The sequence below is a fragment of the Spermophilus citellus genome, assembly GCF_964194105.1.
Source record: "Spermophilus citellus genome assembly, chromosome: 7".
Lineage (NCBI taxonomy): Eukaryota > Metazoa > Chordata > Mammalia > Rodentia > Sciuridae > Spermophilus > Spermophilus citellus.
In genome coordinates, this window is record NC_138188.1 from 162,479,127 (window position 1) to 162,506,158 (window position 27,032).

Sequence of the window (27,032 nt, forward strand, 5' to 3'; positions counted from 1 at the left end):
CCTGGCTCCGCCCCCAGCCTGGTGGCTCAGGACAGTAGCACTTCAGGTAGGCATGTGGCTGTGGCAGTACCGTGAAGGCAAAGCCACCCAGAAGGCCACATGTAAGTGGTCTGTAGCTGCGCAGCAGGTAACCACCTGGCTGACCTCTGTGAAGACAGCATGAGGCAGACCTGAGACACCGCAGCTGGGCATCCCCAGCCGCACAGCTGCCAGGACCAAACAGTGCCTTTTCTTGGCTTCAGCCCCTGCCAAGTGGGAGCTCTGGCAGGTTGGGCTGGGTCGTTGCATTCCTGGGAAACTCCACCTGCAGCTTGATAAGCATGCACAGACACGGGGCAGCCTGGCCCTCCCTGGCCTCTGCTCAGCCCACCTCCACCCCGGGGGCACCGCATACTTCCTGGTCTGGCTGCCCTTCTAGTAGAGCTGGCTCCTCTCAGAGCCCTCCCTGGCCAGCAGGCCCCATCCCCAGCTGACCTCTCAGCCCAGAGTTTCCCTGTGGGCAGTGACCCACAGAGAGGCTTCTGGACTGAAGGACAGACTTGCAGGGTCATGGGGAAACTACCCTTGACCCCAGCTCTTCCTGGCCACAAATCCAGGTGAGGGTTTGCTCCTTAAGATCTCCTTCGTGCCCGTCTGGGCTTGTGTTAAAGAGCACGGGACCAGCACGTTCTTCACTAGAGCAGGTGGAAGATGGGGTGGCAGCCCCCAGGGTGGAAAGGAGGAGGTGGGAGAAAGAGGAAGGATCCCAAAGGGATATCTAAGAGCAATACATTCACACCTACCTGAAAGAGCCACCATCCCCTGACCCCTCCCCAGAAAGCCAGCCCAGGTGAAGGCCAGCAAGGCGTCCATCTGTCGGTCTGCTCGTCAGGTTGGAGGTCAGGCTTCCAGGAGGGGCTCTTGCTCCTGGGTGCTGGACTCCGTGGTGTTTGGCCGACTCTGCCTCTCCCCCAGGAGAACAGTCCGGAAGTGTCTGGCCCGTGTCCTCCTGTTTTCTGGGCCTCTCTGGCCCTCTTCTCACTGGCTCTGTCTTTTCTGTCCCCGGCAGACTGGGACGAGTGTGCAGACAGCTCGGAGCACGACTGCTCCCCCGCCGCCGACTGCATTAACCTCGAGGGCTCCTACACCTGCCAGTGCCGCACAACCAGGGACGCCAACCCCTCCCGGGCTGGCCGGGCCTGTGAGGGTGCGTGTCCCCAGCCCCGCTCTGGGACCTGGGGGAGGAGGGCAAGCTGTGCAAGTGTCCATGGGAATGTTTTCATTTTCTTTTAAAAACCAGAAGAAAGAGAATAATATGATGCTAAATATATACAACAACAAATTCAGCCTGTTCTGTTCACTTTTATGCCAGTGTAGTTGTAAAATTTAATTTTAATAGATTGTTTTAAAGGAAGGGGTGCAGGAATCCACCAGTCACCATGAGCCCCTGGGAAGGCAGAATCTTTTCTGGGAGGCCTCAGACTGGAGAGGGAGTAGAAGCCCAGGTGAGCTGGATGAAGGCCCGTGGGGCCTCTGAGCCCTGCTCCTCCACCTCTCGGCCCCAAGTCTTGGACAGGGACCACCAGAGTGCTGCTCAGGGAGCAGGGGGAGCCACCTGCAGACTTTAGATGCTGTGGTGACTTGCCACGTCTGCCCTGCACAAGGGTGTGGGCAGTGGAGGGGCCAGCCACGCCTGACATCCATGCTGAGGCCTGTGTGGCAGGAAGGAGGAGTGGGAAAGATCCCGCATTTTTAGTAGACTTGGGACACCAGGCTCTGGCTTGGTCACCTGAACACACATGGGCTGCCAAGTTCCCACTGGGGTCTCCATCCTCAGACAACTCACCACAGGCAGGGGGCTCCAGGGGGGCAGGAATGGGGGTGGAGCCAGGTCTGGCCAGGGGAAGCTCTCCTGGGACATTCAGTGCCCATCCTGCCTTCTGAGATGTCCACTGCTTGTCTCCCACTTCTCTTACTTATCTAATGTGGACATTAGAGTTGAGAGCAACTAGCACCAAGTCCCACTCTGAGTATAAACTGGGGAAACTGTCCCGTTCCCCTGGGGGTCCAGAGCCCTGGGGGTCCATCTGAGGCCTGTGAGCACTAGGCCCTGCCTCCGGCCCTGGGTCTGCAGCCCCCAGGTGGGTTCCTGTCTGCTTTGGGGGGTCTCAGCTTCCTCTTTATAGGCAGAAAGCCCCATCTTGCTGACATGGCCCATTAAACGCCATAGAGCCAGCCTGTGTCCCTTTGGGGTCCCTGGGGAGGCAGGGCAGTCCTGTTGGATGGCCGTGTCTTCCCACAGAGAGGACTCGGGTTGTGGGAGGAACGGGGGGCTTTGCTCAGATGTTCCTGGTGTCAGATGGCGGATGTGTCTTGCAGGTGATGTGGTGAGTCCCACGGGAGATGAACTATCTGCAGCAACAGGAGTGACAGCCTCAGCCCTCGGCACAGGAACAACCACCCTGTCCCTCAGACCCAGGCATCCAGGGGACACCCTGGCAGCAAGCCAGGCCCAGACCCCAAGACCCCCACCCAGGAGAGGGGGCAGTGGCACAATCGGGAACAACAGGAACAGCACAGGGCAAGGTCTGGAGAAGGAGGCGCCCAGTATGGCCCTGGGCCTGGGGACCAGCCAAGGGAGCACCAGCGTGGTGGCCAGCACGTCTTCCTTCAGGGGTCCTGGGCCAACCCATGTCTCCCCTCAGGGGGACACGGACAGCCCACTGGACCCCCCTGGACAGTTACGGGGGAGCCCCACCATGGATCCACTCTTCTGGCCTGTGCCTGCAGAGGACCCCACGGGCTACAGTGTGTGGCACACCAACCTTCCCACTCAAAAGACATCACTGAACGCCACAAGACTGCAGAACAGGGACCCTGGACCTTCCCCCTGGTTAGACCTGGTGTCGACCCCCATTCCTGCCCCCCTGGAGCCCCCTGCCTGTGGTGAGTTGTCTGAGAATGGAGACCTCAGTGGGAACTTGGCAGCTCATGTGTGTTCAGGTGACCAAGCCAGAGCCTGGTGTCCCAAGTCTGGCTAAAAATGCTGGGCCATCTCTCTCATCTTGTGCAGGAGGAGACCCAGGCCCAGAGCAGTGGGACCTCAGTGGTAGTGTCTGGTCTAGTTAGGAAGAGAGAGGCCCCCCATCTCCAGCCTTCCCCTCTCCTCTCCTCCACCTGAGGCCCCCGGTGTGCAGCAGCGGGGGCAGAAGTCAGCCGGGGAAAGAGCCTCTGCAGCGTGTGTAGCCCTCCAATTGCTGGAGCGACCCTGAGTGTTGGGTGCCAGCAGTACCACCATCCCCAGTGTTCTGCTCCCGGGCTGGCTAGAGCCCTCAGTGTGTTATAGCACACCACACTCTGCACCCCGGCTTTCCTTCACCCCACACTGTGTGTGCCCCAGTCCTGTGGAGCCTCCTAGCAGTTCTGCACCCCCAGCTCTTCCTCACCTGGCCATGCTGAGCCCCAGCTCTCCCATACCCCCAGCTGCCTGTACCACCCACCAGCTGTGCTACCCCCCACCCCCCCACCCCCGCCGCCAGCAGATCCACACTGTGAGTAGAGGGTTTAGTCATCACAAAGCCAGGGGACAGCCCAGGAGAGAAGTTGCTCCCTGCAGTGAATATGCCTGGGTGGTGACAGCCCCCCAGAGGCTGCACTGGCATCTGCATGGTGGGTGTGCAGAGCTGGTTCAGCCCTGGACCCCAGCAACCGGGACTAACTGCCGAGTGTGAGCTCTGCCAGGTGTTTCCTCCGCTCCTGGTGGAGCTCACTCTCAAGCTCACGTGGGCCAGGATTGTCCCATCAGGAGCCACAGGCTCCCTGTTGGAGCAGCTCTCAAGGTCAGCAATGCCTCCAGGGAGGTCCACCTGGGCTCAGGTGTGGGCAGCCTTGCTGAGGAGCTGTCCAGCACCTACTGAAGAGGCCTCATTGGGGCAGTTACAGACCAAGGGCTGTGGCTGAACCTGGCTCTAGAACAGAGCGGAGCCAGGACTGTTTCCTATCATCCCGGGGGGCAGGGGTGCAGTTTTAGGGAGCCAGGCTAGGAGGCCCTGTGAGGACACCCCAAGGGGTGCTGGGGTGGTGCTGGGACGGACAGCACTCCCCCTGCTGGCTCTCAGGGGACAAGCGTCAAGCATGGAGAAGAGGAGAAGCCCCTGGCCTACAGCAGGTGCTCCACAGATATTCAGAGAAGGACCGTACGAGGTCGGAGACGGGACTTGGTTCTCGGCGTCGGGAGGTCCTCCTCTCTAAGAACACCTGGATTGATTCCACTCTGGCCTTTATATTCCACTTCCCAGCCCCTGTCCCTATCGAGAGGGTCACGGTCTCCAATGTGACCAGCACCAGCTTCCACCTGGCGTGGGTGGCGAACCTTACCTTGCACCCCACCTTCCGGCTCTCCCTGGCCTCCCCACGGAGCCCTGCCGTGGGCCTGGAGACCCGAGGCACAAGCATGACTGTGTCAGGGCTGGAGCCTGGCACCCTGCACCTGGTGGAGATCGTGGCCAAAGTGTGTGGGGAAGACGGTGCCCGAGCACACCTGAAAGTGAGGACAGGTAAGGGCTTCAGATCGCCTGTCGCCAGGTGTTTTCACCAAGGCACGTCATCGTCGGGGGAGTGGGCCCAGCCCTCACCATTTGTCCTAAAGGGAGGGTCAGAAAAGGGTGAAGCAATGGCAGGAGCCCAAGGCTGGCGAGAGCCCGGTGGACTAGTGGGCCATTGGGTTTCCACGTCCCTCTCATTCCACTCAGTCAGCAGGACAGGAGTGGCACCTCAGGGGCAGTTGGCCTGACCGTGGCAGGGAGGTGGCTCTGCAGAACGTGCCCAGTGCTGCCCATCTGTGCCCTCTGGTACATAGCAGGGAAGTGCTCATGGTGCTGGTCTGTCCCCTCCCTCGACTCTGCGCTTGGCTTTCGGAGAGGTGCCAGTCACCTACCAGTGGTCCCCAGAGCCCAGTGCCACAGGCGGAGGGATGGGGATAGAACTGAGTTGTGCCCAGCATGGAATCCAACACGCGGGAGCAGGTCCCTATCCATAACCACACAGTCAGATGACCTTCTTCTCTGTTCCTCATTAGCCTGTCACCTGGATATTTTCGGAGCATGTGACTCACCTGTGTGAAACCGCAGGTAGTCCTCACGTATCAGAGAGCTTCCCAAGCATTGATGCGGGGTCTCCAGGGTGGGGGTCCCATCTTTGGGGGTGCTAGAGATGACCTACTACGGTGCAATTAGAACAGCTTAGCACTTTTTTTGGTCTAATTCAAAACGCTAATCAGCCTTGGGCTGGGAAGTGAGAGAGCAGCGTGGTTTGCAATGGTGCTAATTGTGGGAGTTCATGGCCAGCAGGAGAGGGAGGTCAGTGTTGGTTGGATGGCCAGGCAGGGTGTCCTCTGAGTCCGAGAGCTGAAGCTGGGTCTGTAAGGTTCTCCCTTTCTCTGGAGGGACAAAATGTACATGGGCCTGTGACCCCGTGCCTGAGGCTGGGTCTACATCCGTTTTCACCGTGTCCCTGTCCTGCGCCTGATGGCTTTCAGATCAGCTTGCATATGCCACCTGTCACAGCTCAGGATTCATGGCCTTCAGGTGCAGTGACAGCCATGGCCCCAGGACATGGGGCTTGGGGTTCATCCAGGAATGTGCAGCTGGACAGCTTTGTGGTGTGTATAAAGACCGAGAAGCTCTCAGGGGACATACTTTAAGCCCCCAAGAGGAGAAGCTTGTCCTTCTCTCTCACAGCCCATTCACCCTGGCGTGTAGCGAGTGCTTCACAAGTATGTGGTGATGGCCTGAACAAGGAAAGCCAGGATGCCTCTGGACAGTGCTCCTGGGCACAGTCATGTCCGGTGTACTCCTAGAAGGCCCATGGAGGGCAGAGATTCAGATGGCACCACAGTGGGACTGCCACACACCCTGGAGCCAAAGGGCTGTGAGGGGAGGGGACACTGACCCAACCAGACCTCGGCTCCCTGCCATGGAGCAGGCTGTCATCAGAGGCGTAGCAGAGCCCTGTGTCCTGGTTCCCTGGGACACCAGTCTACAGAGTAGCCCTGGCCTAATTATTTGCTGGAGTCTCCCTTTGCTCTCAAAGCTGTCCTGGCTTGCAGGTGACAGCCCTGAGGGAGACAGCTGTGCAGGAAGAGTGGCAGGGCTGAGCTGGTTCTGCAGCCCCGGGAGGCTCTCCCCTTGTCCCACGTACTCTGGAGCCCCGTGGGCTGTGTCTGCAGTGTCGGGCTGGTTCTTTCTTTGTGGAGCGCAGCTTGGCCTTGGCTTGATGTTCTGGCCAACATGGAAATATGGCCACGAGACGGAAATGACAGTCTGTGACCTGCAGCATTGCTGTTCCAAATATGTCTTTTCTCCATCCTGCAGCCGCCCAGAAACTCAGTGGCAAAGTCAGACTAGCAAACGTCAGGTTTTCAGAATCCTTGTGCAATTCAAACAGCACGGAGCACCAGCGCTTCCTGGAGCTCTTCTTCAGAAGGGTGAGTGGGCGGCAGGCCCTTCTGTCCTTTTGGGAGGCCAAGGGCGCTCCAGCCTCATCCAACCAGGAATCAGACTTGCAGGGGACCTTTTATATGAAGGTGGCTGGGACTATAAGCTTTGGCATGGCTCTGGTGTCCACCAGACCAGCACAGGCCCATCTGGAGAAGGGAGACACACTTTGTCCCCTGCACACCTTGGTTTCACACGGTTTGCTATTCATTGTAAGACCCTGTGTAGCAGAACGGCCCTCCCCTGCTTAAAAAGAGCCACACAAACCAAAAACTTTAAAAATTGAGATCTATTTCACATACTTAAAATTCACATTTGAAAGCGCACACCTTAACTATATTTGCAAGATTACACAGCCATCACGACTATCTAATTCCACATCATTTTAACATCCTTAAGAGAAATGCTTTACCATTGTGAGTCACTCCCCTCTGCCTCCCCCTGCCTCTGGACACCAGTCCTGGGCTTTCGGTCTCTGTACTTCCTGTTCTGGACTCTCTTGGAATGGAAGCTCACAACCTGTGGCGTCTGTGTCTGCTCCTTCCCCTTAGCGCCACGTCTCCAAGGTTCATTCTTGGAACTCCTTTCTGTGGCTATATTGTCCCATTGCATGGAAGGACCACATCCTGTTTGTGCAGACACCACGTGGTAGACCTTGGCTGGCTTCCACGTCTTGCCTGTTATGACTAATGCTGCTATGGCGCTAGGTCACCTGCATTTACAAAAATTATGTCTCCTACCCTTTCTTGTGCTTCACCCCTGCCACCCCCAGAGTGTTCTTTTTTAAGGGCATATTGTTCCCACTTAGCAAGGGGAGAGATCTCCATAGTTTTGGTTAGGGTTACGTTGGTTTGAAGGGATGGTGCAGGCGCTCACCCTCTCCACCCGTTTCCTCCCCCTAGTGGCAATTGGATCGGAATAGAGCGGGGTTGGCAGCGCCACCCAGTGGTGGGTGTGACAGGTGATTTGGTTCAACCCCTCAGCACCCCAGCTGGTCATGAGTGCTGCTGCCTCTGGGAGCTGGCCCTGTGGAGCTGTGGGGACCTGGGGTCCTGCCTCCGCTATTCTGGGATTCCAGCTCCTGTGGTGGCGCCATGGTGAGCGTCACCACCTCCTCTAGGTACAGGGGTAGTTATAGACACTGACCTTCCAGGTGGCCTGGTGGCCCAAGGAGGGACAGGCAGCCACCTCTCCACCCTAGGTTTCTTGGTTAATCTTTCCCCCTTAAACTATTTCCTTCTTTGCTTGTGTTTGAGGATAATTGTTTTGTTTTTTAAATCTGGAATCTCAGGATAGCAAACAATTGTATGACAAGATGTATGCAGAACATGGAAACCATGGGTAAAAGACTCATCATCCTCTCCTGGGAGGGCCTGAGATCCGTTTGGCGTGGTCACAATGACTCAGGACTAAGCAGACCTCCCCACGGAAGCCAGGGGCCCGAAGAAGCCCACTGTTACATCCATATCGATAGTGACAACAGCTATTTGGGCCACCAGGCAGATGTGGGGACGGGCTTTCTGGGGGAGTTGGCCTCTGACAGGTGACAGTGAATTTGCATCTTGGGTGGCTTGGAGGTGGGGGAGTGAAGCCATGAGCTGGTGTCTTGGGCTCCTGCACCTCATGGTTCTCCGAGGACGGTCCCCGGGGTGCTTCTCCAGAGGCTGACACTCCATGAACTACTAAAGCATATTGTGAGGCTGTGTGTCTCTCTGGGCATTTTGACCATGGTGAGCTGGAATGGGAGAACACAGAGTGTGACATGCAATTTCACCTAAAATAATGGAACGTAGAGGCAGCTTTTCAGAGGCGGAGACTGCAGGTCCTACTGGGAATGTTGGAGATGCGCCCGCTCGGGGAGAATGATAAGAAATGATAAGCTGTGGGCTCATGGGGAGGGAGAAGGAGGGGGAGGCATCCCACAGTGTCAGGAGCAGAAGGTTGGTGGCTCCTATGACCTCTCACTCAGGCTCCTGCTCTCTGTGTCTCTGAGCTGAGTTGTAGGTTTTTGTGTCACCTTGAACCCCCATGTTACAGGCAGGGTCCTCTCCTGTGTTCCTGCTCTGTGCTTGACCTGTCTGCCGGGTCTGGGGGAGTAGCAGGACCCTTCTCAGTATCACAGACTCTCCCAGGTGTTCGGGCTGGCTTGGGGACTTGCAGACAGGAAAGGAGCGCAGAACCAACCTGTGGCCTTGACGGTTTTGCTGTGAGCTGGCCGTGCAGCCGGGCAGGACCCCAGCAGGAGCTGCTCTTAGGACCAGTGACTCATGTCCTCAGCAGGCCACTTTTCTCACATGGCTTTTAAATCTCAAGGTGAGGGACCCCTTGCCAGCCACCCTGCGTCAGCACATGGACTCCGGCGGGATCCGAGTGGACGTCACGAGCATTGCCAACGGCAGCGTGGTGGTGGAGTTTGATTTGCTGGTGACCGTGGACCTGGATGTCAGGGAGGTGTCTGTGGCGTTCCTCTGTGCCCTACAGAACGCGTCTCTGCTGGAAGCGAGCAGGGACAGTGCCTCCATATGGGGTAGGTGAAGGCTAGGCACCGTGGGACCTCCCCCAGGTTCAGAACTGGGGCAGCAAGAGCCCGGCTGCTGCCTTTGGTTTGGGGGGATGTGCCCATGAGCCTCCTCTGTGGTCTTTCCGCCAAACCAGGTGGGAGTGTGGGATAGATGGGCCCCTCCTCATCTCTCTCAATGCCTCCATGACTGCTAAGGCTCAAGGGTTGGAAACATCCTCAGGTGAGCCTGCAGAGACCCAGGGATGTGCTACCTTCAGCAGTCGCTCTGCCCTGCCCCTGCTGCCCATTTTGGTGGACGAAGGGAGATGCGTCCCTCTGTGCAAGCCAGATTCCTCCCAGGCAGTCTCCCAGAAGATCCGAGTGGGGGCAGGGGGCAAGAAGAGCAGAGAGAAGAGACAAGAGGTTCTTTCCTCAGATCATGCCTGAGAAGAAATGATAAGCTGGGGGCGGGGGTTCATGCCTATAATCCTGTGGCTCTGGAGGCTGAGGTTCAAAGCCAGCCTCAGCAATTTAGCGAGGTCCTAAAGCAACTCAGCAATATCTTATCAAATATCGGATAAATAAAATATAAAAAACGGCTGGGGATGTGGCTCAGTGGTTAAGCTCCCCTGAGCTCAATCTCTGGTACCAAAAAAAAAAAAAAAAAAGAGAGAGATATTAAATGGCTATGAGTTACATGTATGAAAAATTGAAGACTTCTTAATTGAGGATTAATATTTTCTGACTTTTTGGAATGAGAAGAATTTACCAAAGAAAATTGGATTTCCAGAAAAGAGGCTGAAATCCTTGACTACATAAATACACAATTCTTTTTCCTAAGGTGCTGGGGGTTGAACCCAGGGCCTTGTGTGTGCTGAGCCAGGGTGTATCAGTGAGTCATGCCCCAGCCCTGAAGACCCAAATCTTCTACATCAGAAAAAATAAAGGCACCATTATAAAGCGAGCAAAATATGTTCAGTAATCTGATGAGGAATAATATCCTAAGTTCAGAGAGATCACACAGGTAGACGATAAATAGCAAGAACCCTGTAGATAGGTGCACCAGGGTCCCAGAGAGAAAATAGAGAAGAAGACGCAAGCGACTGACAAAGAGGGTCACCTTCAATGACACGTAAAGAATCTTCATGATGTAATGTGTGAGTTCCAATGAAGGCGCCATGAGCAGGGGTGAGGGGTGGCTGGGGGTGGAATTTGCTCCCCCTTCTCAGAAATCAGTCAGCTGTAGACACCAAGTGAGGGTCCCTCCACCTTGGCGTCAGAGCATCACTTCTAGGACTCTCAGGGCTCAGTTGGGACCATGTTTTTGATGTTTTTTTGGTGCTGGGGATTGAACTCAGGGCCTTGTGCATGTGAGGCAAGCCCTCTACCAACTGGGCCAGGTCCCCAGCCCTCATTTTTTTTTACAACATATTCATCTTCAGGGTCACTTTAAAAGCAGTCCTGGGGTAGGAAGTGTACTAAATCATGTCCCTGGCATATGCCGCTGTCCATGGTGAAAACGAGGCTTGCTGGGGTGGAAGGTGCTGGAAGGACAGGGGAAGGAAAGAGGCGGAATATGCTTGGTGTCGGTGGAGGCTGCGACCCAGGGCCTCTCCCAGGCCAGGCAAGTGCTCTACCACTGGGCTGCGCGGGGCCTGGAGTCTGTCTTAAGAGACCAGGTGGAAATAAGCCAGCTCGCAGAATTGGGGGCGCTGGGTTTTGTGCTCGGCTTTCCTGTTTCCCCCATCTTCTGCAGCAGGCCTGCTGCTGACTACCTAAGTGGCCAAGTGTGAGGAGGAAGGGCAGGAGGCACAGGCCTGGGGCGCGGGGAGATCGGGGGCCTGGCGGCTGGCTCTCTCCAGAGGTTGGGGGATGACCCTGCCTTGCTGGCACCCTCCCCCTTGCATGGCAGCCTCTGCAGACGCCCCGACAGCAGCTCCCCACCACCCCAGCAGCCCGTGCCCTCCAGAGCTGGCCACATGCACATGGTGTGCTCTCCTGGGGTCGTTTCAGTTTTGCCTCTGAGGACCTGCTCTCCCCTCGGGGCCGTGGTGAGCCATCAGCCTGGCGATGCCTCTTCTACGGCCACCCGCGGGCCCCACGATGTTTCCTGTTCTGTTCTCTAAACTCTTGCAGATTATGACGAGTGTGAGAGGCAGGAGGATGATTGTGTGCCGGGGACATCCTGCCGGAACACCCTTGGGTCTTTCACCTGCAGCTGCCAGGGAGGCGCCCCGGACTTCCACGTGGAATACTCTGGAAGACCTTGTGAAGGTGACAGTGTCATGACCCCCTTTCCAGAACACCGTCCCATAATCTGTTCTTTCAAGGACTCTCATGAGTGGGCTTGTTGTCCTGGGGCGAGTTTCCTGTGTGCACGTGGGGTGTGTGTGCAACATGCTCTGCTTGGGGTAGAAGCAGGAGGCACAGAGACCGAGTTGTCTCCGACCAGAGCCTGCTCAGGGAGGGCTTGCGGAAGAGAGTCTTGGGGCTGGTCTTAAGGAGCAGCTAAGGAGGCACATGACAAGGAGGGCAGCGTGGCAGGGTGTGTTGGGGGATCACTGAGCAAGAGAGGCTGTTGAAGGTGGCTGCAGGATGAGGTGCTGGGGTGTGTGGGGGGCTGCTGGAGAAGCCACAGCAGTTTGCTCCACATCCCGGGGGAGAAGCTGCAGAGTACCAGGTGAGCCCCACCAAGGTGAAGGAAGATGGCCCCCAGGCCAGCAGGAGCCAGCAGGGCTGGGAAGGAGGCTATGAGGCCGCTGAGTGGAGCCTGGGGCCTGGGGTCCACTGAGAACGATACATGCCTCGGAGGCCCGACGTGATTCCTGGTTCTCATGGGTGTTCCAGTGGAGTGTTTGGGGCAAGAGGGAATCCAGGCAGGGGTGAGGGGCATGGGGTCCTGAAGGGAGGTTTCAGGGCCCAATAGTGGCCAGCCTCCAGCCTCCGGGGACAGGTGACTTTCCCTGCCACAGGCTTGGCACATCCCTGCATTATCCCCTGAGATCCCCAGCCAAGGCGCCCCTTGTGCCAAGTGCAAAGCTGGCTGGCACAGCGTGCCGTGTGCCACTGTGACTCAGCTGGCTGTTCCCTGTGTGGCTGCTGCAGGGTGTAGTGACTCCCCAGCTGTCTGCCCACCCAGGTCAGCCCCACAGAAGCCCGCCCTTTCTCTTGGTCTCCTTGTGTCTGCAGGAAGCTCTCCTGGCAACTTGACCCAGGCCCCCAGCCCAGAGCAGCTCCCCACACCAGCAGGGACCAGGGCTGCGCTCAGGACAGGTGACAGGCCCACCCCCCAGGACCTGCGCCCGCGGCTGAACCTGACGGGTGCAGTCAGGGTGCTCTGCGAGATTGAGAAGGTGGCCATCGCCATCCAGAGACGCTTCCTACAGCAGGAGGCCATCCCTGAGTCCTCCCTGTACCTGGGACAGCCTTCCTGCAACGTGAGCAGCAGCAACAGCACCCATGTGCTCCTGGTGGCCGGCTGGGGAGAGTGCGGGACCCTTGTGCAAAGTGTAAGTTCTGACATGGAATGCACACTTGGGTGCAGGGTCTGTGAGTCAGCGGGTCCTCAATATGGGGAGGGTTGGCGTCTGGTCTGGGGGGGGGGGGCCAGGCAAGACCCTGGCTGCTGAGCTGTCTGACTCTAAGCAAGGGAACCCAGCAATGGAGGTCAGGATCAGCCCAGCCTGCACCAAAGAAAAAGGAAGGAGATGTGAGCTCCATCCTGCAGGGTTCTGGTGCAAAGGGCCTGGGGTCCATCTGAGTCAGGGTTCAGAGAGTTGTCCCACTGCAGGCAGGAGGGAGAGGCAGGAGTAGAAGAGGCAGGACAGCCAGGTGTCATGTGGGAATGTGAGTGTGGACAAGTGCCCGTGGGTCTGAATACACCTATGTATATGTGTGAGTTTATAAGAGTGTACATATGCACACAGTGAATGTGCCTATGCACATGCACAGATACACGTGTGCACGCATGTGCATGTGTGCAAATATGCCTGTGTATATGTGTGAGCATACAAGCGCATGAGTGTGCACATACAGTGAACACACCTATGCATGAATATACACATGTTTCAAGCATGTGCACGTGTAAGAATATGCCTGTGCATGTGTGTTTGTGTACATGAGTGCACATGTGTGTGCATACATGTGAATATGCTACACATATGAATGAACATCCCTGTGTGCAGGTATGTGCACGTGTGTGGGTGAGCCTGTGTGTAGTGGGAACATTCACGAGTGTACATGTGCAGATGTACACATATGAATGTGCCTATGGACATGTATGAATGAGTGTATGTGTATTAGTCAGATTTCTGTCACTGTGACAAAATACATGAGATAAATCAACTTAAAAGAGGAAAGGATTACTTTGACTCACGGTTTTGGAGGTTTCAGTTTGTGGCTGGCCCCTGTTCTTGGGCGTGTGGCAAGGCAGAACACTATGGCGGGGGCGCGTGGTGGGGCAAAGCTGCCTCGTGGCAGCTGGGAAGCAAAGGAAGAGAGAGGAAGGGGCTGGGTGCTAACACCTCCTTGGAGGGCATGCCCCACGTTCTGCCTGGGGGCCCACCTCCTCAAGGTCCCACCCCTTCAGGTGGCACCGTGGGCTGGCACCAGGCCTTCAACACATGGACGTTCCAATCCAAAATGTAGCAAAGTGTGCAGGCACTGACTGTGTGTGTGAGAGTGTGTGCATGTGTGTGGTTGTGTTTGATACATCTGTGGGTATGCACAGGTGTGCCTGTGTGTGAGTGGCTGAATGTGTGTGTGTCCGAACACATCCATGTGTGAGCATGTATCTGTGTGCATGTATGTAAATCTGCATAGCTGTGTATGTGTGTGTGCAAATGTGCATGTGTGTGAATGTAGGAGTGTGTTTTGTGTGTGGGTTTGTGCATTACATGCATGTAAACATCACAAGTGTGCAAGTCTGTAGTGCATGGCTGTATGTGTCAAGGGTGTGGGTAAATGTGTGCATGAATCTGAGCATGAATGGGAAGATAGGTGTAGGTGGGTCCATGTATAATTATGTGTGGGTGAGTTGAACATGTCAGAGTGTGTTGCTAACATGAGTGTGTGGTTTGTGTGTGGATGTATCTGTACACATGTATGAGTGTGAGCGTGGGCAAGCAAGCTGAACTTGTCAGTGAGTGTGTGTGTATATGGGTGAGTGTGCATGTCCACTGTGTGGGTGGGGCTGTGGTGGCATTTGTCAGAGTGACTCCGTCAGAGGAAATTGGCTCCAGGTCTTCCGGGGACCTGAAGGCTCTGGACTGGGACGTGGTCTGGGAAAGTGTCCTCCTGGGCTGCAGACCTTCGAGTCCCTGTGCATGTTGCCCCTCGGGTGACTCTGGGCCAGGAGGTCCTGGGGTCCACGTGGGCACCTGGGCCCAGGTCCTGCTTCCTGGAAGGCGGTCTCCATGTCCACGTGTGCCCCACTCTCTCCCTCTTCTCCCCGTTTCAACACGAAGCCTGCTTGGGGAAGGGCTGGGTCCTCCTGAGTCCAACCGAGGGCCAAGCCCCAGGCATGAGGTTGTCCCCTGGTGGAATGTGTCATCTGTGGCAGGATCTTGGCCACTCAGAGAAGATGCAGTGGTGCAGGGACCCTCTCGGGTGGGCTGGGGTACAGGGCCATGCCTAAGCCCTGTGGAGGGCCACCGTCTTCATTGGGAGCCTGTGTTGGCTTTGGGTGGGAAAGGGGCCTCTGCAGGGAGGGCACTGGACAAGGGGAGCCCTTTGGGAAGGGTCTCCTCTTAGAGAGGGAAGGCCCAGGTAGTCCCATGGGGTGAGGGGAGGTGGCCGCGATGGCATTAAGGAGACAGAAAACTCTCAGGGGAGTTCAGCTGTGGTTCAGACCAGCGGCTGCTGGGCCTGGCTGGCAGCATGCTCGGCAGGGTGGACTGCCCCGCAGGCCTGGGACGGCCGTGTGAGGGGTGGGACGGAGGGGACGGTCAGCAGGGGTGCGGCAGCTGATGGAGGAGCTGAGGGCTGTAAGGATGTCCTTGCCAGGGAAGACGAGAGATGGCAGTTTGACATCAGGGCAGGAACCCAGGGTCCTGGCTTTGTCCTTGGAGGCCTGGAAAGCAAAGTAATGCAAGGTCTTGTTTCCTAGAAGAAAGGGTGGGGAGGGCCACATGCCCTGATCCTCCCAACACCTGAGCAGAGTGGGTGGCGCAGGTGCACAATGACGCTTAGTCCCCTGACTCTGGGCCCAGGAGTGTTAGCCGGTTTAGGGCTGAGGTTGGTGGCTCAGCAGGTCTGTGGGTCCAGTGAGGTGGACCCTGGAGGCCGGGCGGGGACAAAGACAGGAGAGGTAGACTCAAGGGACAACGTGGTGGTGGGTGTGGAGCGGGCTGGAGGGGCAGGAAGGCGCGGTCAGCCAGGAGAGTGGAGGCCACTGCAGAGTGCGCGTTGTATGCAGGCTCGGTGTCTGTCCAGCACAACTGTGTTCTCCAAGCCCCCGGTCAGGAGCCACCTGCAGGATCCCAGTGGCTGCAGAGACCACCCCCCACGCCCCCTCCAGCCCTCAACTCACACACTCAAGAAGACTCATCTAGGGGGCCTCGGAGGGAGGCGGGCAGCAGCCTCAGCCTCAGGGCCGCTGAGGGGAGCCCGGCAGCTCTCGGCAGCCCCGTCCTGAGCCAGGACTCTGCGTCCTGTGAGCGGGGGGCCCTGGCAGATGGCAGCCGGGTTCTCAGGCCCAAGGTAGCACTGGCCACAGAGCAGGCATTAAGGTGCCACCAGCAGAGGCCTGCGTCCACCATGGTGTGTGGGTGTGCTTTATATGCCAGCTGGTGCCCCCCAAGTCAGTGTCTCCTACAGGGACAGTGGAGGGGCCTGGAGATGGAGGCCTGAGTTCTCAGTCGGCTGAGCACCTGGTGTGACAGCTGCATTCAGCAGGTTCAGGGCCTGCTGAGGAAGGGAAATCCACCACCCCTGCCTGCTCCAAGCTCAGGACCTCTCAAGAGGTTTTGAGGGTTTTCAGGAGCCAAGCTTTCCCTGGGGACTTCTCTGCACCAATGCAAAGGACTGTGTGCCGTTGGTGGGTTGTGCCTCCTTCTGGGGGGACGAGGCTGGAGGCAGAAGCCAAGGCTTCCTGCTCTCTTTGGCAATCTACATCAGGAAACGGTCATCAGGGGTTTTACACTTTTGGGGGTAAGCTTTAAAAAGAACCCCCAGCACCCAGAGCCAAGGCCTACAGCTCAGTCAGGAGTTTTCTGGACCCTGGGAGCTCACTTACGTCCCTGTTTGTACCCAGAATGTGACAAACACTGTAGTGAGGACCATGCTGAGGAATGACCTGTCCCCAGAGGGAATCATCCACCACCTGAAGATCCTCAGCCCCATCCACTGTGCCTTCCAGAATGACCTCCTGACTTCCTTGGGCTACGCCCCAGAGTGGGGGTGAGTGTCAGGCCGCTCTGGCCACTCCACAGCGCCAGCTCCTCCCTAGCACCTTGATCTTAGGGGTCTTTATGGTTTCAACCATTTGAGACCCTTCTTTGAGGTTGACTATATAAATAAACAGTGGCTGGGGCCGGACTAATACTGTCAGCTTCCCCAATCCTGTCTCAGTCCAATTTAGGATTGACCAGAGGAGCTAAGTATGCACCCCTCGTCAAGCAGCAAGGAGGCCCAGCCTCCCTGAGGCACCCCTGGGGCTCCATTCCTGTGAGGCTCTCTGCCCGCTGCCCCTGCCCAGGAGTCTCTGCCAACACAGGTGGGGGGCTGACCCAGGTGGCCAATCTGTGCCCACAGCCCCCATCTGCTCTACTGAGGGGTTCTTATCGATTTCCACACTTCTTTGGAGTTGCTTTTGGAGGCGGCATGGGTCAAGGGTGTGGCAGAAGGACCTTCCTGAGTGCCGCTCCCTCCTGCAGCGTTCACACCATCCTCGAGGACCTCCACGGCGCTGGGAATTTTGTCACCGAAATGCAGCTGTTCACCGGAGATTCTCCCATCCCTCCAAACCACAGTGTGTCCGCCAGCGAAGACATCACCGTCGAGGTGGGGCTCTGCAGACAGAACAGCAAGCTCAAGGTGGTCCTCACGGAGTGCTGGGCCACCCCCTCCAGCAACGCCCGGGACCCCGTCACTTTCAGCTTCATCAACAACAGGTAGGGCTCAGGGGGTGCTGCACCCGCTGCCCGCCTGGCCTGTCACCTGCTGGGGACTCCTGGAATTCCCAGGCCAACACTGATGTAACCTGGTTCAGAGGACCTGGTGACTCCCACAGACACAGTCACGAGGGAGCCACCTGAGAGGCCAGCAGGGCCTGCGTGTGCTGAGACGCCCCGTTTCCCCCCCAGCTGCCCCGTCCCCAACACCTACACCAGTGTGATCGAGAACGGCAACTCCAGCAAGGCCCAGTTTAAGCTGAGAATCTTCTCCTTCATCAATAACTCCGTGGTCTACCTGCACTGCAGGCTGCGTGTCTGCGTGGAGTCCCCCAGAGCCACGTGCAAGATAGTAAGTGTCTGTGCTCCTTGACTCACAGTTGGCACAAGTTCGAATTGTTATGAGGAAGCAGCTCTGTTAATAAGAGCTGGGGCTCAGGGCATCTGACTGGGGACACAGGGCTCTGCAGGCTGGTATTGGAAGGAGGCAGTGCAGCGGAGGCCCAGGGAGAGCTGGGGCACCTCGGGTGTGTGGCTGGCTGGACAACCTTGAGGCTGTGCTGTTCACTAGCTGTCCCAGCAGCCCAAGCCCCTCCCCCAGGTGGCCAGCTGGACACTTAGGCGCAGAAGTGCTACTGAGCCTGGTGTGGACTCTCAACATCGACGAACATTACCAAATATCAGACGCGGTGGTCGATTTTTCCTTCCCTGTGCCCAACATTCTCGCAGGGAGTGTGAATAGCTTTACGTCTCCCTTCCTCACACCATTGAATTCGAAAGGTGCTCTGCAATCCTGAGTTTCAGAGCTGTTCTCTAGACCAGTCATAGGCAAAGTGACCCACGTGTGGTCACGCGCTGTCTGAGGAGGAGCCGGCTCTGCGGGCCTTTTGTTCAGACGATGTGCGCGTCTCTCCTCTGGAGGATGTGCTTGCTCCTGGGCTCCACCCATGCCTGTTGGCAGGTCGTGGATAAGAGAAGAAGCACCATGTGGCCAACTGAGTTAGTGCCACCTTTTCTCAAACAGTAGACTGTCCTACAGCGAACAGACGATTCCCTGTGACAGGTGCTGAGGGGTACACTCATGTGCCCACCTGGACCATTCGGTCCTCAAAAGACATGAGAAGGTCACAGCCACAAGTTTCCCTCAGCAGGAAGTGCCAGTCCTGTGCTCTGTGTGGTCTGACCTTGACACAGGTCTCTCCTAGCTCCTCAGAACGGGCATCCATTCATTTCCAGGGGTGCTGTAACAGGGTGCCACAAACAGGACAGAGGACGAATCAGAAGCCCCCGTCTCAGCTGAGGTCAGAAGGTGTTGGCAGGCCTGCTCCCTCGTGGGGCCGAGAGGGAGCTCTGCCCAGGCCCTCCCAGCCTCAGCCTTTCCTTGGCCTGGAGACGTGGTTCTACCTCTGTGTGTGTCTGTCTCTGTGTCCAGGTGTCCCCTTTTTATAAGGACACCAGCCATACAGGATTAGAGCCCTATGAGCCACTTGAACCTGAGAAGGTCTCAGTGACATGCGCTGGGCTTAGGAGTCAGAGCTTTTGGAGGACACAGAGCCACCCATGGCAGGCAGAGTGAGCTGACTGCCCAAGGCCCCAGCGCAGGCACCTGTTTGTAAGGCAGAGGCACTAAGAGGAGCCATGGCAGCAGCAGCCTTTGGAGGAGGCACAGGGCACTCAGCCTCCCCTGAGGCGTGGTCACTTTGGTGGGAAGGTCCAAGGGCCAGGGTCCTCCACCTCCCTGGTTGGTGTGCTCTGCTCCTCCTGTCCCAGGCACGTCCCACTATCTGGTCTCCCGCTGCTCCCATGCCCCGTCTAGACTTACCCACCAGTGACCTGATGACCCAGAGGACAGAACTCTCCCAGATGACCGCCCGCCCTGAGAGGGAGTTAATCCCCATGGTGTTGCGCCACTAATTTTGACCTTTTCTCCTTTAAACAAACAACAGAGCTGCAATGACTTCCGGTCACCGAGAAGCAGTAGAGGCTCTGCAGTGCAGCAGATGTCCTGGGGGCCCCTCGTTCGGGCACAAGGTGAGTCCACAGGAAAAGACCCCATTAACCAGCAGGGAGCTCAGGGGGCAACTGCTTCCAAACGCGGGGCTTTGAGTCTCCTAACAGACCCGTGGTCACAGAAACAGCGGTGGCTGAGCTCGTCCTTGGGTCCCTGTGAGCCAGCAGGATGGCGCTCTACGCGTCACGAGCATCTGGGGAGACGGAGCTCGGAGTCAGACACCGCTGAACAGGGCTGCTTTCAGCTGGCCCTGGGGAGCCAGGGAGGTTTTCTGACCTGGGTAGATACGGTGGGTGAAGGGGAAGGGGCTCAAGGGGGAGGCTGTAAACAGGTGGTGTCCAATTCTTTATGTGTGTGAAAAAGCTGTTTTATTCAGAAGATGCAAAAAAAGAAGCCCAGTGTTTCCGTTCTCCCTCAGCATAAACCTTCCTCAGCCAATTACATTTCACGTAGTCTCAGAATCTGGTTTTCAGGAAAATGAGTTCTTTTTTAATGTGATCTATCAGATCTTTTTTTGGGGGGTGGTTTACTGGGGTTTGAACTCAGGGGCATCTGACCTCTGAGCCACATTCCAGCCCTGTTTTGTATTTAGAGACAGGGTCTCACTGACTTGCTTAGCGCCTTGCTTTTGCTGAGGATGGCTTTGAACTCGAAAACCTCCTGCCTCAGCTGCTGGGATTACAGGCGTGGGCTAATGCACCAGCTTGATCAGATTGTTTTGAAAAAGTAATGGTTTTGTGGTTTGAAGACATTTGACAGAAACCGCCAGATGTCCCCAACTTTCTTCTCTTCCCTTCCATAGTGAGAGAGCTCAGGTGGTAGCTGACTCACAACTCCCGGGAGGGAATCTGGTTCCCAGCCTCCCCGGCAGCTAGGTGTGTCCATAGGAGTGAGTTCTGGCCAGTGACAGGCCCAGGGACAGTGGTGGCAACTTCAGGGACACCCTCCTTAAAAACTAGTATGAAACTAGTAACTAGTATGAAAAATTTTGGACTTGGAATTAATAGAACTGAGTATGATTGTTAGGCTATGATGTATGAGTTGGGAAGTCTTATGGAAATTACTAAATCTCCTGAATCCCATCTGTCCATCAACCTATCATCTATCTACCCATCCATCCATCCATCTATTCATCCATCCACTGATCCATCCATCCACTCATCCATCCACTCATACATACATACATCCACTCATCCATCCATCCACTCATCCATCCACTCATCCATCCATCCACCCATACATACATACATCCACTCATCCATCCATCCACTCATCCATCCACTCATTCATCCATCTATCCATCCATCCACTCACCCATCCACTCACCCATCCACTCACCCATCCACTCATCCATCCACTCATCTATCCACTCATCCATCCATCCATTATCCATCCATCCACTCATCCATCCACTCGTTCATCCATTTATCATCCATCCACTCATCCATCCACTCATCCAACCACTCATCCATCCATCCACTCATCCACCCACTCATCCGTCCACTCATCCATCCACCTATCATCCATCCACTCATCCATCCACTCATCCAACCACTCATCCATCCATCCACTCATCCACCCACTCATCCGTCCACTCATCCATCCATCCATCCACTCATCTGTCCATCCATCCACTCATCCATCCATCCACACATTTACTATTTCATCCATCTACTATGTGCAGGCCCTCTGCTTTTCCTTTGTAAGATGGACGTTGTAGTGAACTGTCCTGTTTCATCAGGACATTGTGGGTGTCCCATGGGGCTATAGGAGAAGCAAACCTTTGTGTGAGGCTGATTTGTGGACTTCCTGACTTTGGCCCTTGGTGATGGGCATGCTGAGCCCCATTTTCCTCACCTGTGCACTGGGAATAATAACAACTCCCACTTCACACCGAGACTGGCTGTCTAAGTTGCTGGACAGCGGTAGCTGTCGCCATTCATAACTGGGAAGCAGGGCACTGGCACATCCAGCACAGAGAGTGTAACAGGTCAGCTCAAAAACGAGGTCTCAGTCGGTCCATTTTGCTCATCGTTCTTGCTCTTTGCAGTCTTAGTTTCCCTTTGGTTAATAACTGTCACAGGACATACAGAAAATAATTTAAGCAGAATCCCGCAGCAGTGGGGACTTTGCCACCCAGCAACAGTGCATGTAGCGGCAGCACCATGGGGGCCTGCAGGGGTGAAGAGAGCCCAGAGGCCAGACGGCTTCCGGAACCTTCCTCCGTCTCTGCCTTCACCATCACCTCCACTGCTGGGGAGAGGCGAGACCGGCCTCCTGATGGGGGCTGCCCTCTGCTGCACCTCTTGGGCCACCGCTGCTCTCTGCTCCCAAGGAGCTGGGCTGGCTCCTTAGCAGGTCCACTCCACTCTGGCCCTTCTTGTGTCCTGGGTTGCTGGAACAATCTCCACTCCCGGGTATGGGGGCCTTAAAACAACCGAAATCCTCTCTCAGTGCCGGGCCAGAGGTCTGGAGCCACAGCGCCAGCAGGGCTGCCCCGAGACCGGCAGAGGCGCAGCTGCTGCCCGTTCCTTGGCTGGCCTTAGTCTTCACGTGTCCTTCTCCCTGTGTCTCTGACTCCACGTGGCCATCCTCTCAGCAGAACGCTCCCAGGATGGGGCTGGGCCGCCAATCCCAGTGTCCTCGCCTTCCCTCGTCACATCTTACCTGCAGACCAGCTCACTCCGCGGCACTGGGACTCGGAGGTGTCTTGTGGTGGCACAGTTCAGCACATGGCACAGGGTAGTGACCGTGTAAGGAAGAATCCATTCTGTCCTTCCCTAGGTGTGTGCTACCCACAAATAATCCCTCACCATCAGAATTTTTGGAAATCGTGATGGCCATTGCTTTAGTAGATGGCCGACCTGTTTCACACTCGCTGGAGGTGGTGGACAGAGTAGGAGACTGATGGTCACAGCATGCACACACAGCCCAGTGGGAGGTCTGGAACAATCACTGAGGCTGCTCAGAAGTGAGGAGGCTGGGCCTCCCCAGGCTGAGGAGGACTCTGAGCTCTGGGAGAGGCCTGTCCCTCCTGGGCCTGCTCGGGAAGGTGATAGGACGGTCTTTGGCACTTCCCCTCTCTGTCCCTTTTACAAAAGCCCTAGTAGTTCTGTGTCTTTGCAGTTACTTGAGTTCCTCATGCACCCTGCACTGACACACGCTCTGCCTGCATGACCCACGTGCCGCTGAAGAGGTGAGGACAGGACACACTGCCGAAGCATGTGCCAGATTGGGATAGACATTCCTAAGGGCTGGCTCTCCCCTTCTAACGTACCCTGCATGGACCCAGAGCCCTTCTTCCTGGGCTGTGTCACCAGGGGCAGCCTGGCCTGAGGACCCCACTCTGAGCAGCCTGACTTAGCGGGTCAGTCAGGAATATTTGGGTGCAGGCAACAGAAACCCAGCTGGGGAGTGGAGTGGAACAGGGGCTACTGTTGGGCAGACACTCTAGGCTGGCTCTGGCCCCACAGCTTTGCAGTACCCGTCTCCTTCTGTCCTGGTCTCCAGCATCCTTGGTGCATGTGGCCCCCTTATACCAGCAAGAGGAGTCCCCACTCCTGGCCCAAGAGGAAGGAGGCGCCCACTCTAGTGCCCCTGGCGTCTGCATGTAGGGCCAGCTCTGCAGTTGTCCAGGGAAACGGCTGGCCAGGGCCTGGGAGCCTGGGGGTCCTTGGGAGCTCAGGGCCCAGGCAGGGGGCAGGAGGTCCCAGAGTGTTCCTGTTCCTGGGGGTATGGCTGTCATTTGCAGGTGGCTCGCTGTCCGGGGACCCCAGAGGGAGCCCTAGCAGCTCAGTGGGACAACTCTGCCGACAGCAACATACCCCACTGTGCAGTAGGAGCCCCAGAGCAGCAACCACTTTGGGCAACTGCCCCAAGATCACCACTGGTGGGAGATGGGATGGTGAGCGCCCCTGGTCTCCCAGAGGGCTCATCCCCAGCCACGCCATCCAGCTGTGCTGCGGGGGCACCCCGGCAGGGTTGGGGGAATGTGGCCACGGCTGTGACCCTGCTCTGGGCACCTCTGACTCATGGCGTGCCCACGGGCTGGGTCACCTCGTGGTGGTGGTCAGGTCTGTCCCTGGGGTGCTGGAGTGGCTGAGGGCTGGCAGAAGCTGGCATTTTTCTCAGGCAGTGTGGCAAAGTCCACAGAGCACCGATCAGTGGTACTGACGTCACAGTGCGGTGGCATGTGGTGCCTTTACCACGCGGTATAGCCACCTCCTCTCGGGTTTCAACCCAGCTCCACCCTGAAGCCAACTCCTTGCCCACCAGCTGTCTCTCTGCTCCCTTGCTCAGGGCCCTGGCTTTCTGCCTGTGGTCTGGTCTGTTCCAGAGAGTTCCTGTGGACGGGCGGTGTGACGTGTGGCCCTGGCCTGTCACTCGTGTGATGTGTTCTACTTCATCTCTGCTGTAGCGAGTCAGCTTCCCCTCTCCATGCTGTGTTCCCTTGTGGGGATGGACCACCCTGGCCCACCATTCATGTGCTGAGGGACACGAGGGCTCTTTCTGCTTTGTGGCTACTGTGACTAGTGCCACTGCAAACTTGGGCGTCTGAGCACCCTGAGTGTGTGTTCTCCCCTCCTGGAGGAGGCAGGTGTGTGAGAGGCTGCACCTCTCCTCTGGCCTGGCGGATCCAGGCAGGCCCAGCGCAGGCCGGCCAGCTCCGCCCTCTCAGCCAGGGCATGTCCAGGAGGCTGGACTGGCTGAGCTGTGCTCACTGCACTCACAGGCTTTGGACCCGCCTGGTCGTGTGTGGCAGCTCATGGCACCCGCAGGCCTCACCTCTGCCAGCTTCGGCTCCATCAAACCCAGGTCATGGTTTGAGAAGTGGCGGACACGGGCAGCACTTGCCGTTCGGGCCGCGCTGGACACACCTTCACCTCCCAGCAGTGCTCAGTGCTGGGCCACAGGAGCCTCCTCCGGGCCTGGCGGTCTCTCACCCGTGCCTGTCTCACCCCACAGGTGCCTCTCCAGGTACAAAGCCAGGCCTGGGGACCGGCCACGTCGTTCTTATCGTGGTGGCCTGCTTTGTCATGGTGGCGGGGGCTGCAGCCTTTCTGATCATGCACTACCAGAAATTGACTGGAAAATACAGCTTCAGCACCCAGGCGGACAACTTCAGCTACCAGGTGTTCTCTGAATAGGAGGCCCGCCGACCTGCAGGTGGGTGTGGAGTAAGGCACCCACAGCCGTGTCCTGCCCCCATCACCCTGGTGACGACCACATAGGCCTGGCAGTGGGAAGGTCTGTGCAGGTCCCATTTGGGGCTCCCTGAGGAGACACACCTTCTCCTCCTGGAAAAGCAACCTTCAGTGGCCAGGGAGAGGACATGGACTATGACATCAATGATGGGCTGCACTGATGGCGCATCACTGCCCCCAAGAGTCCAGAGGCAGCACCATGCTGCGTGGTGAGAGCAGCCCCAGGCGCCAGCCCCAAAACCCAGTGCTGCCATTCCCCTGCTGGGCCGCCTGGGGCAAGCTCCCACGCCTCTCTGTGCCTCATTTTCCTCCTCTGTAAAGGAGTGGGGTGAGTCCAGTCACACCAGGAGCTTGAGAATTGAAAGGGAAACAGCCCAGGGCCTTCCCCAGGGTGGGTCGGGCGCACCCCAGGCCTACCAGGAACTGTTCTCAGAGACCAGGCTTTGTGCAGGGATGGGTCCCTGTGTGACCCTTGCTGTGGGACACTGGTGACTTAAACATTCAGAGCGTTGAGGAGAGGATGCCTTTCTGGTCTGTCACATGGACCTCCTGGGCAGGATCTGGACACCGCTCCACAGAGCACAGCATCGGCAGGCAGCCTGCGCACCCCTGCCTCGTGCTGGGGCCGCCTGAGGGCACCTACAATGCCGAAAGCAGCAGCCAGCCGGGCAGAGGGTGTTCACTGAGTTCTTTAGGGAATAATGATCTCAACAGCTTGGACATTTTCAAAAGAATATTTCACCTGCGGTGGGTGGTGTGGAGCCTGCCGGCTCCGGGGCCCTGTAAACTCCTTCCCCGCATGCAAGCTGACCAGTGTCCCCCTTCCCCACGCAGGTCACCGTACGTCAAGCATTAGCAGGCGTGTACTCCGTGGGGTGCTCTGGGCCAGCGTTAGGACGAGCCCCGACATGATGACGGCCGGCCCTTCCGCCCCCAGGAGGCTGTCCTGCTGGAGATGTGGGCAGAGCGCTGGGAGAGCCCTGGCCCTCAAGCCCAGCCCAGACACCACCCCTCCATCGCCCAAGCCACCTGCACATCCCGAGCCCTCCTGGGTCCTCACCGTCCAAGTGACCCTGGCTCACTGAAGCCAGTGGCCAGCATGCTGTCAATCACAGGGCTCCTCACATTTCACAGACACTTGACAGTCCTGGCGAAGCTCTTTTACAAACAGCTCCATCCTTTAAACGCATTGCTCATGCTCTTTTTAATAGCTGTATACACACTCTAACATTTCTTCTGCCTTCTTAGCAGGTCATTTTTATTTACAAAACAGTAACGCAGAAGGTACTCTATTAATATGAAAATTGTCCTAGTGAGTAAAAACGATGTTACATACACACACGTACACACACCACTCTTTTATGTTTGCAACGTGCTCCTAGCCATGTTCTCATGTAATCCACCCTGGGGGAGGGGGAGGTATGCCTGTTACACTAGGAGGAGGCAGAGAAGGGGTAGATAGGTGTGCACTTAGAGTATAAGATGCATAAAGAAGGAAATGGGTCTAGAATGTAAGTATATTCTTCTAGGTTTTCCCCTTGACCCTCTGCTAAGAGACACTGCTTTCCCCCTTATTTGAAACAAAGTAGAATTGGCTGGAAGGCTAACATCTAGAAGTTCCGTGTTTTCCTTCCATGAACTTAGAATGATAACAGGGTCTTTGATTTCAATTCTTGACAGTAATTTTGTCAAATATAATCAACTCTCACTCCTACACAATACTTGGGAAAGGAGCCTTTGGATTTACTGGGTATTCTCAGAATAAGAGGAACAGTCAGTAACTAACGGGTGTGGATGACCGTTTGAGCAAGCAGGATACATTGCCTCAACGCTGAGACCTGAGTGTCGGGTGTGCTGGCTTCTCCGTCTCAGCTCACGTGCTCTGACGGCCGGCCTCCTGGGCAGACCAGGAGCACAACTCTGGTTCTGGCAGGTTCTGGCATGACCACAGACCTTGCCATTTGCTTTTCTTGGGAAAGAGCGTGGAAGCCAGGTATTGAGCTCTGTGACTGGCTGGATTTCAGATAAAGTAGTTGGCATATTATTTTAAAACCCCATCCTTCATCTTCAGTTTTTACTCAATTTCAATAAACAGGCTACTTCCATTTGTTTGTGTTTTCTGTAATAGTGAAAACTCCATCTCCCCTCTTCTTACTTCCCACACTCAAGTCTCTGACAAGTTCTTCCTGAGCAGTCATGTTGCAGGGACAGACAGGCAGGACACCAAGACAGCAGGAGACAGTTTTATTTGGCTGCAGCCAGGTCCAGAGGGCACAGCTTTTGCTGTAATCCATCAATCCCCCTGAACCCCAAGTTCAGGGAGTTTCAGAGTTTTATGCCCAGCATGTAAGGGGAGGGGCTCAGAAGCTCACAGTCTGCAGAAGTTCACATAAATCAGCTTTTTCTCTTACTGTTCTGGGCAAGTTAACCCTTCAAGTACCACACCTGAGAAGGGGAGAGCTTCTTCTCCCCTCTCTTTCCTTCCCTGCCAGCTGTTACCATGGAGCCCAACTGTAACTTATCTTAGAAATGTTGACATCTCTGTGAAGCCCAGCTCAAGGCCAGAGCCTTGTTTGCACAGTTCTACAAACTACTATACTGGATACATGTTTGTGAAAAGCTAGTAAGGGGTGTCCAGCACCTGGAGTGCAGGTATCTTCCAGGCCAGTGGCCAAGTAAACAGGGCAACATGAAAACAGGAAGTTTATCTACATTGAGCTCTTTTGCAGAGAC

At 56.4% G+C, this 27,032-nt stretch overlaps 1 protein-coding gene across 1 annotated transcript in view; it reads left to right on the top strand.

Moving 5' to 3' along the window:
* Positions 1-26,398, top strand: part of UMODL1 (uromodulin like 1) — a gene marked incomplete at its 5' end in the record, with an annotated part of 53,855 nt that extends 27,457 nt beyond the window's left edge. Inside the window, 13 exons of the mRNA XM_081301993.1 lie at positions 1,049-1,186; positions 2,359-2,925; positions 4,278-4,535; positions 6,351-6,463; positions 8,787-9,000; positions 11,110-11,247; positions 12,163-12,482; positions 16,226-16,371; positions 16,848-17,084; positions 17,277-17,436; positions 19,031-19,115; positions 24,061-24,261; positions 25,134-26,398. Coding sequence (XP_081158119.1) covers positions 1,049-1,186; positions 2,359-2,925; positions 4,278-4,535; positions 6,351-6,463; positions 8,787-9,000; positions 11,110-11,247; positions 12,163-12,482; positions 16,226-16,371; positions 16,848-17,084; positions 17,277-17,436; positions 19,031-19,115; positions 24,061-24,242 — 2,558 coding nt within the window. The 3' untranslated portion in view covers positions 24,243-24,261; positions 25,134-26,398. The remainder of the gene's footprint in view (positions 1-1,048; positions 1,187-2,358; positions 2,926-4,277; positions 4,536-6,350; positions 6,464-8,786; positions 9,001-11,109; positions 11,248-12,162; positions 12,483-16,225; positions 16,372-16,847; positions 17,085-17,276; positions 17,437-19,030; positions 19,116-24,060; positions 24,262-25,133) is intronic.
* Between the last annotated feature and the right edge of the window lie 634 nt (positions 26,399-27,032).